We start from the raw sequence: 20,739 nt of genomic DNA, 5'->3' as shown, positions 1-20,739 counted from the left end.
GACATACGTTCAGTATATCATTCATTAAGACCGTTTCGTAAAGTGAACTTGGTTACAACTTCTACATTAGATACTCAAACAAGTACATAACTCTTAGGAATTAAATTGATATCAACTGGTTGGGATAACAATTGAATTCTCGAGCTGTAATGCATTGAAGTTGAATACTCATCCAATCTTTGGGGATTCAGATCTCCTGCGGGCACAAAGAAACAGTTGCAGGCTGTTGCTGTCCAATCCGCGCTCTCTGGCTCGGTGCCAGGCTGTGCTGTGCGGCTTGCGACGGTGCGCTGCTGATGCTCACTGACCGGCTAGTTGGTGTTGTTTAACTAGCACAGTTTGTGCACAGGAGAAAAGATGACTGTGGGTCCCAGCAAGTCAGGAAGAGGACCGGTTCGTTCCTGATGAAGAGCTAGTTCTGAATAGTGATTCAGCTTTCCACAGTTCCGACCTGTTTACGAGGCCTGCTGCTGGTTACTCTCTGGCAACCTCCACTCTAGACTCTTAGAACAAAGGAAAGTTCTGGCACTCGGACACACTGGCCGTTCCGTGGTTGTCCGGGCTGAGTCTCAGGATGGTCAGGAGGCGCGCTGCGAGAATGTCCTGCCCTTGGGATTCTCCTTTGAATTCCCTTTAGAATTGTTGAATCTCCCTTTCTGAATCTGAATCTTCAGGCTCTCTGTGCTGCCTGTTTTTACCTGGAGGAACTTCAGCTCATTGATTGGCTGAAAGTTCCATGGGCATCAGAGTCCCACGTGGGTTACTCGGCCCTACCAGTCCCTGATTGGTTGATCAAGGTGAGATATGAGTCACTTAGTCCTGACACTTAGTAATGCAGTCCAGATGTCCAACTGGCACTCCCTAGACAGATAGGCGCCAATGGATGACCATTGATCATGATAGCCAGGCTTAGCTAAGTGCATCCCCCTTTGGGAGCTGTCCTTATCAAAAGAAAACATCTTGCATGAATGGTTTCTCTGTGGCTGCACCACAGAGATGAACGGAGAAATGAGGCCTAATTTGGGAAAGCTCAGAACACTTAATTCTTTCTTATTAATAAGCCTTGCCGCTACACTGTATTACAGCATCGTATATATTTAACATGAAAAAGTTGGTAAATTTTATAAAAGCAAGATTGCTCAGTTGGACAGTATAAAGCAAGTATGATTTTAATGTTTGTAATTGCTATTCTTGCAAGTTCAAACACAACATAAACTGGAATGTTACAGAACCCTATACAGAAATAGACACTTTTAGTTTAGCAGGATTTGCACGATAAGCACATTGTTAAATGGGGATGACATTACCCACGTCTATTATCACTGTACAACACTACTTCAGCCTGCGTAGTCTGCAAAGGAACAAGTAATAGGTTTATTCCATGCTGAAAATAAAAGAGAGAAAACACAATGTTTCGGCTCTGAAGCCTTCTTCAGATGTGAGGGTCTTCAGCTCAAAATGAAACGCTAAAAATGTAATGTAGGCTCTGAACGGGTTAAACTTTGATTTGGGCTGGCCAGTGCGGTGACGTCACTGCTTTTCATATGAAATCCTGCTTGAAATCTGCTTAACCAAAAATTAGACACAAGAAGAGTATTATAAGACAATGTTGTCAGGCTCTGGTGAAATTTCTCTGTGAACTGAAGAGTTAAAGTGTAAAGTGTCTCCTCCTTTTAAACTTATTAATGCAACATGGAAGACATTACTGTATTAATGATGTAGCGCTTCAGGCTCATGTGGGTTTGCGCCCTACACCCTGTGGTACCGCTGTGTACATACAGTACGAACATGTTTTGATATTTAGAAACATAAAAAATGTCAGTATAGTGTCCATTATATTTGCTATTTTAATTTTTCAAAGAAATTATTATTTGTTAAAAGAAAACTCATAGCGATTACTGGATTTGAACACACAACCTCACTCTTATAAATCAGTCACTTAAGGTATCACACTACAGACGTAGTGACATAGCATAGTGGTGAAACAGCCATACACATATCAATAGAAAGTCTTATACTACTGTTTGTGCTACAGTACCTGAATATAATTATATCGTTATAAATTTCTTTAGATACGCTATTCCATATTATATTCCCTATTAATCAAATTCTAAAAGTATGCTTTTGTTTACTCCAATAATGACCGTATTCACAGAAAAGGTTAAAATGATCACTTTTCACAGTATATAAACGTACAGTAACATGCTCAGAAGGAGTGTGAAAAAAATGTTTTGGAAATAACCACATGTAAGACATGTAAGACTTGTGATGCTTAAAATGTTTAGGGAGAAATGGAATACTCATGTGTATTTTTTTGTATTGTGTATTTTTTTCTTTAAACTACCAATACCAGCAATATACAGTTTACATACAGATGCAGCCATTCAAAGTGAGCGGTACAGACACGTACCGCAGGTAAGATGACACGGGGTACCGCGGTGCGTGATTGGTTGACCGACAGGGGCACTCGTGGTCCGTTGGTCTGTCGTAAAAAGACTTACTGTAAACATCTTTACTGTGCCCGTTGTAGATATTGAATTTTTCCACTGAAGGGAAATCTTAGTAGCTGAGCATAAAAAGAATAGGAGCATACTGTAACGCGTGTGAAGGCCATAAACGATATTAATTTTGGAACGTAAACATACAGTATATAGCTGGTCTTGGTACTTTAAAGAAAAAAATACACACCAGTATTCCATTTCTCCCTAAACATTGTAAGCTTCGAAGTCTTTAACTAACGTGATACCGGAGTCAACAAGCATACTTTTAGAATTTGATTAAAAGGGAATATAATATGGAATCGCGTATATATATATATGCATAATATAAACCTAGAAACATATACGTGAGCAGTACTTAAGCACTGTAGTATCGGTGTTAAGACATACCTCTCAAATACTGTAAATCAAGTTAAAAATATCTCAAGACCGATTCTGGTCGTAATGAAACCATGTTTCGTTTATGTTTTCTTTTTCATCTTGAAATAACTCATTTCTAAATACCTTTTTCACTGTTAACATCTTGCAGCAACTTTGCGACAAAATATACACTCTGACAGTTCATCCTGCTACCAACATTAAATAAAACAAATCTTAAGATTTCTATATTTATGTCTTTATTTAGTGGTTTCATTAGTGACAAAGGCTAAACTTTCTTGAAAAAATGTATTTTATGTGTTGCAGAAAAAACTGACTTGCTTTAACAAAATATGTTTACAAATCCTTTCACCTGGCATTTTCGTAGTTAGAAATTATGGAACGCTCTGTTAAAAGCAAGGGAGTTTTTATGTCCGTTGCAGTTCTTTTGCAACATGAATATAATTATATCGTTATTAATTTCTTGAGATACGCGATTCTATATTATATTCCCTTTTAATCAAATTCTAAAAGTATGCTTGTTGACTCCGGTATCACGTTAGTTAAAGACTTCGAAGCTTACAATGTTTAGGGAGAAATGGAATACCGGTGTGTATTTTTCCTTGTGATATTTTAAGCTCTAGTTGAATGATAGGTGTCGCATTTTAAATCATTTTCGTAGTTAGAAATTATGAAACGCCCTGTTAAAAGCAAGGAAGTTTTTATGCCCGTTGAAGTAAAACAAAATGCCTGACAAAGTATGGCTTGGACAGATTCCAAGTGCTTGTACAAATGTGCTAAAGAAATTATACTTTGAGTATACAGCTTATCCAAAGTCATCCATTATTAATACTATTAGTAATATCTTCAGTAAAGGCTTTGATGCATAAATATTTCTGATAAAGGTAGGATGTGTACTTTTGTCCAACTGAGCAATCTTGCTTTCATAAAATATACCAACATTTTAATGACTGATGATTAACATGCTGTAATACACAGTTCAAAATTAAAGGCTCAAATGCTGTACATGAGAGGTTAAGCGCCCCCTGGCGGTTTTACAAGGCGACGCCGGATAGTTAGTCACGTGACACACGTGAACCGCGTGATACCCCGGTGGGCGTGTCGCGGTATGCCGCGAAATACCTCACCCATTTTGAATGGCTGCATCTGTAATATGTGTCACTCATAATATGAGCGCCCTCTTCAGCCAGAGGGCGCTCCTACTCTGTCCTGTTCCTAGTTTCCTGTTTTGCTGTCCTTTCGGTTTCCCTCTTTCCTTGGGCTATACTGTATATTTCCGGGTCACTTATTCTGCCTCGCTCGGCATTGATGTTCGGATGTCCTGAGACTCACCTAGCACCAGATCGCACCACATCCGCTACCTGAGGGTATAGGTTTCTATACGGCACTCCAGAAATCTTTGCACTGATGAGCCCGGGCTAACTCCCCATTCCGCCACCTCGCATGGGGTCTTTTTTGCTCTCCTGCCTCTCCACAGTTTGTCCCTTCCGACATCTGTGACAATATGTTTATGTTCCTAAATTAATATCGTTTATGACGTTCGGAGACATTATGCTCCCGTTATTTTTGTGCTCAGCTACCAAGATTTCCCTTCAGTTGTTAAATTCCATATAAATACTCAATACTAAACGGATTAAAATGTGCATAGTAAAGAGATTAAATGATAAAATCTTTTCACTACAGACCAATGCACCACGAGTGCCCGTCAGTCATTTTGGCCAGCCAATCATGTACTGCAGTATAATGCACTACACTGCAGATAATTTCTCACAGTACAAGGTTTTTCCAGGCATTTTGAATGGCTGCATCTGTATATGAAGGCAGCCTGTTGTAATAGTAATGCTGGGATATCTGTAGGTAATACTTCATGGAATTCTAAAACTTCATAACTTTTGTTACTCATTTGATCATTTAATGATCATAAAATCATTTTAGATTATAATTATAAAAATATACTTAGCTTAATTATAAATATTTAAAAACATAAATACATGTAAAATCCTCAATCATGGTTTGTCAGTATTCACGTTTTCTAACCCATTCATATTTATTCATGTTATTCATTTATTTTTAACAGTATTTAATATTAGTATTTAACAGGCTGTGATACAGTAGCTATCAAAAGTATTCACCCTTCTTAGACTTCTCAGAATTAAGAATTAATTCTGTTACAATATGGAATCATAATGTATTTAACTGCAAGTTTTTGCTATTGATTTGATTCTAAATAATGTAGATTGTATTTAATAATGTAATAATGTATTCAAATTGTAGAATAAGTGATTGCATAAATATTCCCCCTCTTTGAGACAATATTTGGTAGAGGCATGTTTAACAGAATTTACAGCCACCAGGCTTCTTGAATAAGAGGCTTTGACTGGGCCATTTCAGAAAATTGACTTTTTTTCTTTCTAAACCACTTCAGCATGGCTTTGGCTGTATTTGTTGGGTCATGGTCCTACTGGATGATAAATATTCCCCCAAGCTCCATGTCTCTTGCAAACTGCAGCAGGTTTTCCTCCAGGATTTCTCTGTACTTTGCTGCATCCATTTTTCCTTCTATCTTCACAAGTCTTCACGGACCTGATGTAGTAAGGTTTCCCATAGAATGTTCCTGCCACCACCATGCTTCACATTAGAGATGGTGTTCTTGGGATGATGTCCACTGTTCCGTTTGTGTCAAACATAGTACTTACCATTGAGGCCAAAAAGGTCAATGTTGGTTTCATCAGACCATAGAACGTTCCTCCACTTAGTTTCAGGGTTTCCTACATGTCTTCTGGAAAATTTGAGATTTGATGTTTAGATGGAGCAAAACTTTTTTTTTTTACCTTCTCAGCTTTCAAAGACTGTTATTCCTTTAGAGTCGTCAAAGAGCTCTTGGTCGCCTCCCTGACTAGTGCAGTTCATGTCTGGAAACTCAGTTTTTGAAGACTCCATTCCTCACAGTTTCACGGTTGTGCCATATTTCTACTATTTTTCTAATGGACTTTACTGTTCTTTGGGGGATATGTAATGCCTTTTTCTTATACCCTTGCCCTGGTTGGTCTTTTTCAATAACCCTATCACAGATTAACTTTGAAAGTTCCTTTGGTTCAGGATGTAGTTTTTGTTGGAAGCTGTAGTAATCAATTGTGGGACCTCCCAAAGATAGGTACATTTATTTGGAACTTATGTGAAACACCTAATTGCATACATGTGGACTACATTCAACAAATTATGTGACTTCTAAATACATTTTGTTGAACCAGAGACTATTTCGGTGTGTCATAGTAATGGGGGTGAATGCCATCAGCTATTTTCTGTCTTATGTATAAATGTAATTTAAGAGGATCTGTAACATTTTCAGTTTTTTCACTTTAACATTCTAGAGTGTTTTGTGTCAATCAATTGCAAAAATCCCATAGAAATACATTGTGATTCTATATTGTAACACAGTAAAATGTGAAAAGGGGCTAATATTATTGTGAGACAGTATATATAAAAATAATAAAAATGTCAATATAGTATACATATTATTTATTAAATTGTACTATAAGTATAGTAAAATCATAAAGGGAATAAAACCATCTAGCTGGCAGGCAAAAATTCTACCAGTGAACCTAAACATTGCTCGATTTATACAAACTAAATTAAAAACAGCAACAGTAACCTTTTCAATTTTCTACGAGGGTTTCAATGAAGCGACAAGCATTACATTTTCCATTACAACAATAACATCAAAATATACTTAACACAAGTATGTCAAAAGTTTTCCAAAATAACCACAAGTGACCGAGTTACATAATTTGATTTTTATGAAGAAACTTGTGTACACTACCACCTATATTAATATAAAATATTTAAATTAATAAATCCATATGAATGATATGAATGAAGATCAGAAACGTATTTTTATTTTCAGCTATCACAATTTTCCATAAGTTACAGGATTCCATATTAAGTGGATTTAAAGAAGTAGGGCAACAGATTAAATTAAGCTAATTTCTTCATTAACATCTAACACTCACAAGTGCCACGTTTTCTTCTCTGGCCTGTGAAGATTTATTCATTGTCATTATGCCACTGCAATGAGTTTTGTATGTATAGAGTATGTACAACAGATACACTAGCTACAGGAACCATTCATCAAAGTTTAGTCTGCCCAACGGTTACTTTTCTCTCCTCTGTGAGTGCTACATGCCCACAGCACCAGAACTCACGCACTGAGAGCACACCACAGTGATCACATCCTTTTGCCATATACAGTATCTTCACAGACCCAAGTAACACAAAAAAGGGAAACTGAGGAAACAAAGTGTGAACTGTAAACTGTCTATAATAACTTGAAAATAGTTTGAAATACAACTGGTAGTCATTTTTCTTTACTATATCCAATGTTTGCAATGTTATGTTATGTTGCCTTCTGAGTATATTTTTAGCATCATTATTAAATATAATATAAAACATTATAGTGATTATTATCATTTAACTGCAGGAATTAATTCTAAGTTATACAAGATCTGGGAATAGAAATAAGTGCCATCTGTGTTAAGTATTCATTTTGTGGGGAAAAGCCACAAAACAACTAAAGGCAGGCCTAAATTTATCTCATGTAAAAAAATAAATAAATACTGAAATAAGTACTAATCATACATAATAAAAGCTCATGTTAGAGAAATAAAGACTGACATTTCTTTTGTTAGAAAATAGGAACATAAGAAAGGTTGCAAAGAAGACCAGGCTGTTCCATTTTTCTTCCACTCATTACATAAAAGGTATCCAGAGTTTGGGTGTCAATAACCTTGTTGGGCAGTGTTAGATAGATACTTTATTGATCCCGTGAGGGAAATTGCAGTGCAACAGCAGCTTAACACAGACAACACAGCCACAGTGTAACGAATGATACAATAATTATAATAATAATACAATACATACAATACAATCAGTACAGTGAGGGGTGCACTAAAAGAGTCCAGGACACACAAGGAACACACTAGAACAGAACAGTATGCAGAAAAATCGTATTGTACATATGAATATAAATATAGATGTAAATATAGATATAAATATAAATGTATTGCACGGGTCCCTGACATATATTGCATAAAAACGGTTGTAAACGGGAAAAGAAAAAGAAAAGATGTAGCAGTTTACTGTTCAGTCCAGAAACAGGTCACTGTCAATGTTGCCTCTGCCCAGAAGCAAGGTGGATACATTGTACAGTCTTATTGCAGAAGGTAAGAATGACCTCCTGTAGCGCTCCCTGTCGCACCGTGGATGAATCATTCTATTGCTGAACGTGCTCTTCATTTCTACAAGCCTGTCATAGAGGGGATGGGAGACGTTGTCCATGATGGCCTCTAGTTTGGACACCATTCTCCTCTCAGCCACTCACCCAAGGGGTCCAGGTCAGATCCAATGACAGAGCTTGCTCTCCTGATGAGCTTGTTCAGCCTTTTAGAATCCTCTGCTCTAATCCCAGGGCCCCAGCATACCACTGCGTAGAAAATGGTGCTCGCTACCACCGACTGATAGAACATATGTAGCATCTTGCTACATACATTGAAGGGCCTGAGCCTCCTCAAGAAGTAAAGTCGGCTCTGTCCCTTCTTATAGATGGCCATGATGTTCTTAGACTATTCCAGTCTATCGTCAAAGTGTTCTCCCAGGTACTTGTACGAGTCCACTATCTCCATGCCACTCCCATGGATATAGATAGGAGTAGGTTTGACCTTTTTCCTCCTGAAATCTACCACCAGTTCCTTTATCTTTGTTACATTCAGTTCCAAGTAGTTCTCCCCACACCACTCCACAAAGCTGCTGACCAGTCCTTTGTACTCCTCCTCCTGCCCACCCTTGATACATCCCACAATTGCAGAGTCATCTGAGAACTTCTGCAGGTGGCATGACTTTGAGTTGTACTTAAAGTCTGAAGTATAGAGGGTGAAGAGGAATGGAGAAAGAACCATCCCCTGAGGAGCCCCTGTGTTACTCAATACCTGCTCAGACACACAGTTCTGAAGTCTCACAGACTGTGGTCTGCCTGTCAGGTAGTCAGTGATCCACGAGGTCATAGAGGCATCGACTTGCATCTCCTCCAGCTTCCTCCTTAGAAGTAAGGGCTGGATGGTATTGAAGGCACTGGAGAAGTCGAAAAACATGATCCTTACGGTGTTTCCAGCCCTGTCCAGGTGTGAGTAGGCCCTTTGCAGCATGTAGATGATCGCATCCTCCACACCAACATTGGGCTGGTAGGCAAACTGTAGGGTTTCTAGTGATGAACTGACCAGGGGTCTCAGGTGGGACAAGACCAGCCTCTCCAGTGTCTTCATGACGTGTGAAGTCAGTGCAACTGGTCTGTAGTCATTGAGGATAGAGGGGTGCCCTTTCTTTGGTACTGGGACCAGGCATGATGTCTTCTAGAGCACAGGAACTTTCTCGAAGCGCAGGCTCAGGTTGAACAGTTGCTGGAGCACTCCGCTCAGCTGATCAGCACAGGCCCTCAGAACTCTGGGACAGAAGTTGTCTGGTCCTGTGGCCTTACACTGGTGCAGCCTCTTCAGCTCCTTCTTCACCTGGTCAGCTGTGATGGTCAGTCTGGCCTGGGGGATGGTGCTCATAGCGCTGTCAATGCTGCAGGTGTTAATGGTGGAGGTGTTGGAGAATGGCAGCTGTGGGGGATGGGGGGATGAGTAGCTGTTGGGGGTCGTAGCTGTAGTTGGCCATGATTGTGGGGGGATGGAGGAGGTGTTGGGCAGTCGCAGCTGTGAAGGGTTAGGGAACGTGTGGCTGTGGGGGGATGGGTGTTGAACCACAGAGGGCCCTGAATCAAACCTGTTAAAAAACTTGTTCAACTTGTTGGCCATCTCCAGGTTCCCCTCCGTTGCACCCCCAGCCTGTTTGAAACTAGTGATCTCTCTCATTCTGCTCCATACATCTCTCACCCTATTTCTTTGCAGCTTGTCCTCTATCTTCCTCCTGTAGGCGTCCTTGCTCTCTCTTAACTTCTGCTTTAGTTCCCTCTGTACACGCTTGACCTCTTCCTTATCCCCCCTCCTAAAGGCTCTCTTCTTGTCATTCAGAAGAGCCTTCAGGTCGCTGGTGATCCAGGGTTTGCTTTTATTGAAAAAGCCAATAACAAACTGTAATTCTTTGTCTAAAGAATCTTTCTATACTGCATCCTACATTAATACATTTTAAGTTTCCAAATGTGTTGGAAACAATGTGTTCTTGTTTCATTACTAATTGGGAAAAACTTTTCTGGGTTTACCTATCTTCCTTAGGACCTCATATACTGTACTTGAAACAAATGTCTTCACATTTGCCTTAGTTCCAGGCTGAATAGATTTCCTTTGTTTCCCTTAATGGTGTCACACAGCATATAAAACCTCTGAGATCAGTAATAGTTCTTGTTGCTCTTACTTGGATTCTTACTTGAACAATAATTTTGATTATGGAATAGATAATCCCAAATGAATCCCTGTTGCAAACCACTGCTCTATCATTCTATAACTCTATAACTCACCATAGGAGCACACAATAAAGTCTATTCCTAAACTGTCTAAAAATTGAATACTCCACTATCACTGGCTGTATTTTAATGGGGGGAAGCAGGTCCTGAGTTCCCTGTGGCTTGTCACTCCTTCAGGTGGTAGTGTCCAGATTTGTCTACATTAAAGCCTGGAAGAAGTTGGACACAACAAGTTCTGGGGATGCTGCCCCTGTGCAGTGTGCACTTCTCTGCATATATGGTTTATTGTTAATCAGTCACCTCACTTTTTCTAGTCTAAAGCATGCTGGTTCCATGCTTGTGTCTTGTGCTGCAGAGGATATCACCAAGCTAGATCACTAAGTCCATGAATGTTCAATCAGCTAACACCATTCACAGATGAACTTCCCCCAGACATTTAAAAAACTGATCCTTCTAAAAAATGTACAGTGGCCTAATAATATTGTTTTTTGTTTGATTGAATGCTTAAAATTGTTTCAATTATTAAATATATGTTAATTAAATGAATAATTATTATTCTAGCAACTAAACATAAATGAAAAGTTAGACTTACTTTTTTAATAAGTTATTTAGTAAGTTAGTAAGTTTTAGTAAGTTAAAGTGAGGCACAGTGGCACAGTAGTTAGCATTGCTACCTTGCAGCTCTGGGACCCTGGGTTCATTTACAAGGAGTATCTTGTCTTATACCGGTTTAATGCTGGGATGGGCTCCAGTTTCCCACTGACCCTGAATTTGATGAAGCAGTAAGAAAATGGATGGCTGTACAAGAAACATTGATGGAAAATCTATGGTCCTGTGAATTGTATTTCTTAATGTTTCATGTTCACTTGATGGTGCAGTGAAGATCTTTTAACTAGACACTTGACTAGCCTTAAGTACACTGCTTTCATTGGTGCTGCCATCCCCAGGTACTAAACAAGCAATTAACCTAGACAAATATCCATCAGGAGGTATCAGATCTGTTACTGCCCATTGTGGTTTATGCTTTGTAGCATTAAAACATTTAAACAAACATGAAATTGTGTGTTTTATGTATTGAGCAACATTGGGTACAGTATCTATATTGTGTTACTTTAATTTAATTAACATAGAAATAACTACAAATCCAGTTATATTTTTTCCATTCATATAACGTCAATTATACGTAAGGTTAATGTCTCTAAAACCACTCCTTTTCACCCTGGAACAGGTGTCATTGCTCTGGTGATATTCATCACACTCTGCATTGTGGCAATAATGACTCGTGTCCTCTATCAACATAGAAGAGGTGAGCAAACTGCTGTTGTGAAGGAAAAGGGGCACCATCATAGTTTGGAACCTACTTTTCGAAATGATCTGGACCTCCACAATTCAGTCCATGACAGTAGGAAAGAATACTTCATCTGACCACTGCTATATTTTTAGTACACATTTGTATTTTCCAGTTTACATACCTGTCCAAGATTAAACAAATGGCCCTGTGAAATATATACAGATGTGTGTATATAAATATACATACACATATATGGACTCTTTATATACATTAACTTTTCACCACAGCATTCACCAATTGGACATGCAGAATGTGCACCCCCATTCATTTACAATTAGAATTCTGCTTATAGCTTAAGGGGAGAAAGAAACATAGGGTGTGTATGTAAGGTTTGAGTGGGGATGGACAGCTGGCGAAAGTTGAAGAAATTTCAAAGATTTAATAGACTGTGGAGCTATTATGAAACATTTTGAAGTTAAAGTGCAATCATCTGCTATAGGGATATGACAGCACACAACAGTAAAGCTTTCTATATCTTGTTTGTGAGTGAAAATTGCAGGACTGAAATCAAAGCATTGAGCAAAAATTTAATCAACTTTTTTCTGCTCAAAGGAAAAATGTATTAAAGTACACCTAGATGCAATACATACAATGACAGAGAATTATTTTAAATCTCATGAATCCATATTACTTTGAGGTTTCACATCGGTTGTGGGGTTTAAAGATATTTGTGTTTCCTCATGCAGAAAAAAAACAGAACTATTTTCACGGGCAATTCATAAAATTTGTATAAAGGCTTAAAAAAATATAATTCTGGACTGTGTTTAAGTAATGAAAGTTATATCTGAATTTAATCCAAGCTGACACTGCCTTATTTACCACCACATACATTCCATACAAACACAACACATTCAAAGCATTTGGTCAAAATCAGGAGACAATCTGTAAAACAGTAAGCACTATCAGGAAGAAACTTTCAATTTTAAAAAGGTACAATTAAGTGTGTAGGTGTTTTACTTATTTTCACACACTAAGCAAAAAAGGATATTGGTTTAATGAATAGATGCTAGCTACTGTATTGCAGGTATGCCTTGACCTGTTAAAACACTATGATATATAATGGGGGAATGTCATGATGTTTAATAATTACCACCCTTTTCCCTAAACCAATAAAATGTATAATTAACATGATCTAAAAACATCAAGAACACCATTAACGTAAGAAATATATACATATATTCCTCCAGAATAACCTACATAAAACAACTTAATTTTATCTCCTTTAATTTGTGCAGTGTGCTTGAAATTCTGCTTTTTATGATTATGTAATGTTCTGTTTAACATAATTTGTCAATTATTCTGTTACCAAGTCTATGCTTATAAAAGGGCATCATAGATTTCCATATGTGAAAAAATAAGACCCATATCCTAGACTATACAGTACAGTTACTTACAACTTGTTGCTTTGTGACATAATTTTTAAAATACATAATAATTTTAAATACTTTTCCTCTACAATCTCTAAACCTTCTTATGGATGCATAATGCTGTAATATCTGTCAAAACATATCTGAGTTTATGATGGAGTATGTACATCTAAGGCATATCTGTTTCTGTAATATAGCAGAAAAAGGCCTCAAATATTAATCTATCAGGTGTTTAGTGGGACCTTCAAAGAAACCCCATCGAATTTGCAGAACACATTAGTATTTTCTATGGTCGTAATTAATGTCTTAACTATTTACTTTAATTTTACAACCAGTTTTTATTCAAATTTGAAGTTTAATCATTTATCATGTACTGATGTCAATTATGAATATAAGCCTTCAATGTGAGGTTAAATGCAAATATTTCTTATTTTTAATTCTTATTTATTGAATATCTATATAGTCACTTACTGTTAATTTTAAATTATTGTTTAGCTTGCAAAAACATTTTTTAACATTCACTCCTGATATTGTACTGTGTTTGAATAGCCAAACCATTTAGATTGAAGGGATGAGCATATTCCATTTCTAAAGTACACATTTTACAGGTTCTTTACAAATGGAAAAAGCTCAAGACAAAATCTACATTTGATGTGACAGATTTTTCAAATACTTAGTTATATAAAGGAGCTATATAACTCCAGCTGACAGCTAACAGTAAATAACTGCAAACAGCACAAACAGTGAAACCAACCACATTAGTTTGTGCTCCATTTGTGCTGGTTTATGTTGAAAGTAACATTTGTGTTGCTTTTGTTCCTGTGATGTAGCGTCTTATTCTTTCAGGAATATGACATCACTCAGCTCATCCATTAAGTAGAAGGAGAATCAGACCAGTGTCTTTCATTGGTGATATGTTTTTTGTGTGTATGCTATTGAAAGTAGCATATTATTTTTTTGTGGGTGTGATATCACTTACCTCCTATAATCCTACAGTAGAACCAAATCTGTCTTATTTGTTTGCCAGGCGTTTTTGCTTGTTTGTACCATTGAAAGTAGAGTCTGTGTTGCTTACATTTTTTAGATCAAGCACATTCTTTTTTGGAGATATGACATCACTCAGCCCCCTCCAACAGCACAGGATAACTGAATCGGTCTCATTTGCTTGTGTTACACTTGCGCCACTCTGTACATTAAAAGAAACATCTGTCCTGCTTTCATCCCAGAGAAATAATTAATTTGATTCATTTAAAAAAATAAATCAAAAATGAATCCTAAAATGAAACATTTAACATTTCATTATTTTGTTTTAGTCACCAAATTACAGAATCAAAATAGTTAGTCTGCAATGCACCCAATAAACTCAGCACATTTGGTGTCGTTATCATATGTCTTTTGTGAACGGTAATTCCTCACGTGCGATCATATAGGCTGAATTAAATTTTATTTTCAGCTTTTAAGTCTTTCTCAGCTTTTTTTCCACAGACGTGAGACACAGCCAGGGCTAAAGGTGTCTGACTTGGGGCAAACTTTGCAATTACACAATCACGAGCTTCAGTCAATATGCTCAGAGTCAGAAGTTTGTTTTTTTACCATTTCCTTTTTTAAATTATTTGTCCCATTGAAAAACTCAATTTTCCATGCAATGTCCTACCGGCTTTAGAACTCAAGTCACAGTGCATCCTTTGTTTAACTTTATCATCCCTAAGCCAAGCAAATTCCTGAAGCCACAAAGTTCTGAAATGCCATTTAGACCTGTTGAAGGATGTTAAAAAGTCTGTAATTTTAGACTTTGCCATTCTTAGCAGATCAGCTAGCCTGTGGAACGTTTTCAGTAGCATGTGTTCTAGTGTGAAGCTTCTTAGCTTCATTCCTCATAACCAACAGTCACTGCCGTGTGCTGTGATGAATGACTGTAAAAGCGAGCACTCTAAAGATATAATTAAGTAACATCAGATGAAATTTGACCACATATCGGCACAAAATAACAAAGATTTGGTGTCTGTCGATAATGGTGACTACATTTTAAATTATTGTTGTAAATTCCTATTTTTTGTCGCATTTGACTCCATTTCAGTCGCAGTCTGGAGCCCTGAAGTGGATTTCATTGTGACACCACTTTTGATCTTTACATTGAATATTTCAACAGCCCCACAATTTCATTTTAAATCTAAAGCATTTGGACAAAAAGTTTGTATTTAGTGTTGCAATAGGTGGTTATTGGAAATGTATATATCATTGTATTGTTTCAGTTTTGATCTACATACTGTATAACTACTTTATAATCCATTCATCCATTTTCTAGGTGCTTCATATTATTCAGATTCATGGGGATGACATATCCTATGTCATCAAGCAACGGGAACAAGGCAGCATTCACCTTGGACAGTAAACCAGTCCATCATGGGGCACATGCAGGCATAGACATAGAGCACACACCACACACACACACACACACACACACACACACACACACACACACACACACACACACACACACACACACACACACACACACACACACACCAGGGCCAATTTTCCATTGTACCTAGAGGAAACACACACAAACATGAGGAAAACATATCAACTCCACACAGATTAGCACCTCAGGTCGGGAATGTAACTCATGGCCCCAGTTATAAGAGCTGCATTGCTAACCACTGCGCCAATGTGTCACCCCAGCTACTTTCTAATGTGCACTTCAAATGCAGCACTTAGGAACAAATGCTAAAAAATAGTTATTATGATTTACAGGTAAATCATATGAAATATTCAAAAAATGTCATGTAGTTTGTTGTTGTTTTTTTTTTGCATTTAGATTTTTTGCCATTACTTTACCACACTTTACAGTGCCTACTGTGGTAGGAAAGCATGTTAATTACCAATCATCCTTGTCATTTATTTGCGACACGGTAGTGTCTGCAATGTTGTTCTGCTGATTTAAGATTAAGCATAGTCAATTCAGTGCATAGTTCCACAAACAAAACATTTAATCCAATATCCTGGTACTTTTCCGTGTTTATGTATTAGCATTGCATAGAAATATAGTAAAACACAGATTTTTTAGATAGATACTTTATTGATCCCGTGAGGGAAATTGCAGTGCAACAGCAGCTTAACACAGACAACACAGACACAGTGTAACGAATGATACAATATTAATAATACAATACATAGAATACAATCAGAAGAAGAGTTTTTAATCTAAGAAATTGCTCATTCTAACCCTTTTGAATACACAGTTCTTTCTAAAAGTATTGACAGAGCTACAAAATACTATGACATGCTAGTTAAATCTTTTTTTAAGAAACTGCAATTGCTTCCTAATGTTCCTTTTTCAAGTGTAAAATGGCAAGAGATTTAATTTTACTGTTCACACAAGCACACACAGGCAATATATATATATAAAATCTACTTTTATTCAAATAGAAAAGATCGCCCTCCTCTCTTCGGCCTGCCTAGCTCATTTGGTAGAGCATACGAATAATAATCTGAGGGTAATGGGTTTGTGTCCCATGTCAGACACCAGATCCTATGTTGGAGGTTGGGCACAAGTCTAACAGCCCTGTCCCATAAAAAAAGAATGTTATAGAAACAACAACAGGATGTTGCTGCCCTATATGCCGGAAGACATAATGGGCAAACATCCATCCATCTCTCCTCCTTAACAGATTGAGAAAGTAATTTACAGGAATTGTCATCAGTTAAAATAAAGCTATTCCCTTTCAATGTCAATCTTTTGTTATAATAATTTGTGAGCAGCAAAACAGTACTAAGCTTCCACATATTAATTATTTAGTTTATTATATTAAGTACCTTAATTATTCAGTGTGTATTATTAATGTTAAGCTAAACTGTGGGAAGTGAATTCCCAGAATCAGATCCTTGTCCTCTTTTTTTAATTATTTATAAAGTTCCTTCGAGACAGTATTGTAGAAAAAGAATGCTCTATCTGTTGGGACCAAAATCAGACAAATTCCTAATACAAGAAATTGTATATGGCCAATTAAATGATCTTATCTTTTAATGTTACAAACCAGCACATACATACAGTACCACAAGCACCATTGTAGGGGAACTCAGTGATGTCATAAACTGAAAAAAAGAATGTTATATATCTCATTAACAAAATCAGCACTGATGCTACTTTCAATGGCACAAACCAGCACAAATGTATCACAAAAAAAATTTGATTCTCTTGGGCCATTGTAGTGACACCCCAAAAGAGTATGTGCTATATCTCGAAAATGAAAGCAGCACTGATGCTAATTTCAAACCAGAACAAACATAGCACAAAGAAAGTGCTTTGATTTTCCTATCATTGTAGGGGGGCTGAGTGATGTCACATCCTCAAAAAAACATAGTCACAATATCTCAGGAACACAAGCACCACAATCATGACTTTCAATGGCACAAACAGAGCAAAAGCAAATGTGGTGGGTTTCATTGTCTGTGCTTGTTAACACAAACTTCACAGAGCTCAATTTAAGAGGTGCAGTCAGAAGTGGAATGGAAACCATATGAAACCAAGATCTGAACTCATTAAATTAAAATTAAGGATTATAAATAAGTTAGATACATTTTTAAATGAAGTAATAAATAAAAGTAAGGATTAAATAATTCTCTGTTTAATAAATGGATCATCTATAATGGAACTTCTATAATAAAAAAAAACTAGAAATGCTAAACAATTCCGTTGTAATATAGAATATCTTTCTATCCTTGGTATTTTGTTTATAAAGGACTATACAATTATTTTGGGCAAAAACTGAAAAGAAACACTGTGTTGAGATGATACCAGACATTTAGGGATTTTATTAGATAACTTTGTTTTCTTTGTAAGGTTGTAAAATTAAACAAAAAGCAAAACATTTGATGTTGTTAATCTGTTAAAAAAAAAACAATGTAATCAATGTTCTGTGTAGTAACCTTAAACATATTTAACATGAGAAGCTCTACCAAGCCACTATATGCCACTAAATATATTCCTTTGATGTATATATTACTCTATATCAAAACCTTGACAAAGCTGGGGGAAAACATGTTCATTCATTACTTCTGATAAAATTAGTATGTATTTGATTACTTAATTTCTATATTTATTTACAAGAAAGAAGTTGCATAGCAGGATATTTGACCAAATGTTTTGGATGCTAACTGAATCAAGACAAGATTCCTCAAGAATAATTATTCTTAAAATACATGGGCCTGGAGTATTCACACACAGAATGGCAGGGTAAAGGGTAAATTATGTTGTCGCAGGGGAAGAGTATGAAAGCATCTGTATTTCCTTATCATTTTTGTTCTAATAATAAAGACACTTTTCTGCTGAGCTGAACAACAGTGGGAATATTATTTCTCTTGCAATTGCACTGCCAGCAGAAATCTAAAAGGTGTTTGTGTGTTGATGGAAGAAAAAAAGAGGTGTAAGGGCATTCTTTGTTTTCTCCCATTTACTTAACTGAGATAGTTGTACCTATGAACTTCTGGGATTTAAGCTAATGAGAAATGAAATAATAGTAGTACTTTCTATAGTAAGTTTAGAGCTTTATCTTGCAGCATTGTCATAGTGGCAAAACTAATTGATGGACTCTTTTTGTCCTGCAACTTGTTTTTACACAGTTTAATAGTTTTACCATATTGATTTGCAGCAGTTCAAAAATACAGATGTGTTCAAAGTAAAGTTGCTTCTCAGAAAAAAATAAGAAAATGAAATTTCAGCAGGATCTTCAAGGGTCTGATCTATACTCACTTGAAGTCATAATTACATATTATAATTTATTAAGCAAGGTTTTTCAAAAATGAGAAAGTTGAATAAAGTTTGCACTGGTCCAAAAACCTTGAAACATATAAATGAATAAGAAGGGTAATTTAATTTGCTGCCGAAAGTAGGATGTGCATAAGATAAGCAAATTCAGATTTATGTCATTGAAAACTATGTGTATGCATTAAAGTCCTAACAGTTCACATAACTACTGTATTTAGACATAACAATCAATAATGTGCAGATTGTATTGCAATTTGTTCACAGATGTGTTTATTTACTACATGTTTTCTTCCCTTCTCTCAACAAGAAAAAGCACACTTTTGTATTGTATATTATGTCTGGTCATAATCTATGTTACTGTCTTTCTATGCTGTGTATAAATCAATGGGCATTCAGATTGCAAAGATTCAGGCAATAGGTTGTTTTAGAGCTGAAAAATTCAAAGATGTTAATGAATTTGTTAGAGAATATTGCATCATAATAGAGTGAAGCAAATCTGCCTTTAGAATATGATTGAAATTTATCCAGCTTATGCTATTATTTTCATTTGCTTATTTTTTATACCCTAAACTGGATTTACACAGCACCCTTAACTAAAATGGGAGAAATAATTATAAGGTTCTAAATTGTCATTTCACTGCAGCTTTACTGTCATTTTTGGGGTTTTTTTGTGGTCATCTTAGATAATAAATATTTTATGAATTATGAAGTTTTTGCTGTGTTTTCATCAACAATACCATTATCTTCAAAAACATACATACAATTAAAATCATATGAACCTTATTTTTTAATAAATGATTCAAATTATTTCCCATAAGGATGTTTCTTTTTCTTTTAAAACATAATTAAATAGGAATACTGTATATTTATTTATAAGAATGTGGTTGTTTTCACTCTTTCCAGCAAAACAAACACTTTCAATCAGTATGATGATCTAGGGAATTACAGTATTTAGAAGTTAAGAATATAAAAACACAGAAGAGCTAGCCTGAACTTTTATTTAAATACACTACATTTGTTTTACAATACTATTATAATTTCAGATTAACTGAGAAAATGATCAGCAACCTGTTGCCTGAACACATTATTTAAGTGCATTGAGTCCCTTAAAGATTATCAAATTTGAAGCCTCTTATTTTTATTATGACTATCTTTTCATTGGTTTGTTTTTTTATGGCTGTTAATGTACAGACATTAACTTGTAAATATATGTATATTGAATAAAGAAAAGCCATTTTTACAGCATTGTGTGTAGAAATTGTGAGTGATGTGTTCTCTTTTTAGGTCAGTGTTATTTATAATAAAAACAAAAAAGCAAGGATGAAACTGCTTTTCAGGTATCATTGGTATGTAGATCTAAGGATATATCCTAAACATTTTTGAAAGGTTTCTTTGTTTCAAAGACATGTCTAGGTAGCTACCTCCAAATGTTAAAAGCTTTTATCAAAAGAAATTGTTCCTGCCTGCAGTCCAAAGAGCACACAGTCGTCATTAACACTTGTACTACAGATTTTTGTATCCCTGCTGATCATGAATAACTTTAGTTCCTCAAGTGGCTGTTCGTAAAGTTTGCCTACTGTACATTTCATTCATCTGTGATAGGCAGACCTAGCTGACTTATTTATCTTAAGAGGGGGCATTGAAATTAAATTTTAAGGACATCGGGAGGCTCTCTCTCACTGCTGTGGAATCACATAACATAATGAACACATTTTCACTTTGAGGAATTGAGAGTTTAAGTTCTGTTACAGAGCAAAATAGCTTCCATGATGTTAAAAAAAAACTTGTATATGTACTCCAATGTAAGTAAAACAAATTGCAATCTGCCATCCAATCACACAGCTGTGACTCAAGGACAAAAACAGTCCTTAAAAAACACCAATGTGTTGGTCAAATCAACACATTAAAAGCAAAAATATACAAAA

At 36.2% G+C, this 20,739-nt stretch overlaps 1 protein-coding gene across 1 annotated transcript in view; it reads left to right on the top strand.

The window, feature by feature from the left end:
- Positions 1-18,498, top strand: part of LOC102692151 (contactin-associated protein-like 5) — a 179,419-nt gene extending 160,921 nt beyond the window's left edge. Inside the window, exon 20 of the mRNA XM_069196417.1 lies at positions 11,558-18,498. Within this exon, the coding sequence (XP_069052518.1) occupies positions 11,558-11,754 (197 nt within the window). The 3' untranslated portion in view covers positions 11,755-18,498. The remainder of the gene's footprint in view (positions 1-11,557) is intronic.
- The last annotated feature ends 2,241 nt before the right edge of the window (positions 18,499-20,739 follow it).

This window comes from Lepisosteus oculatus, chromosome 12, assembly GCF_040954835.1.
Source record: "Lepisosteus oculatus isolate fLepOcu1 chromosome 12, fLepOcu1.hap2, whole genome shotgun sequence".
NCBI lineage: Eukaryota > Metazoa > Chordata > Actinopteri > Semionotiformes > Lepisosteidae > Lepisosteus > Lepisosteus oculatus.
This window is presented reverse-complemented; position numbering and strand designations above follow the sequence as displayed.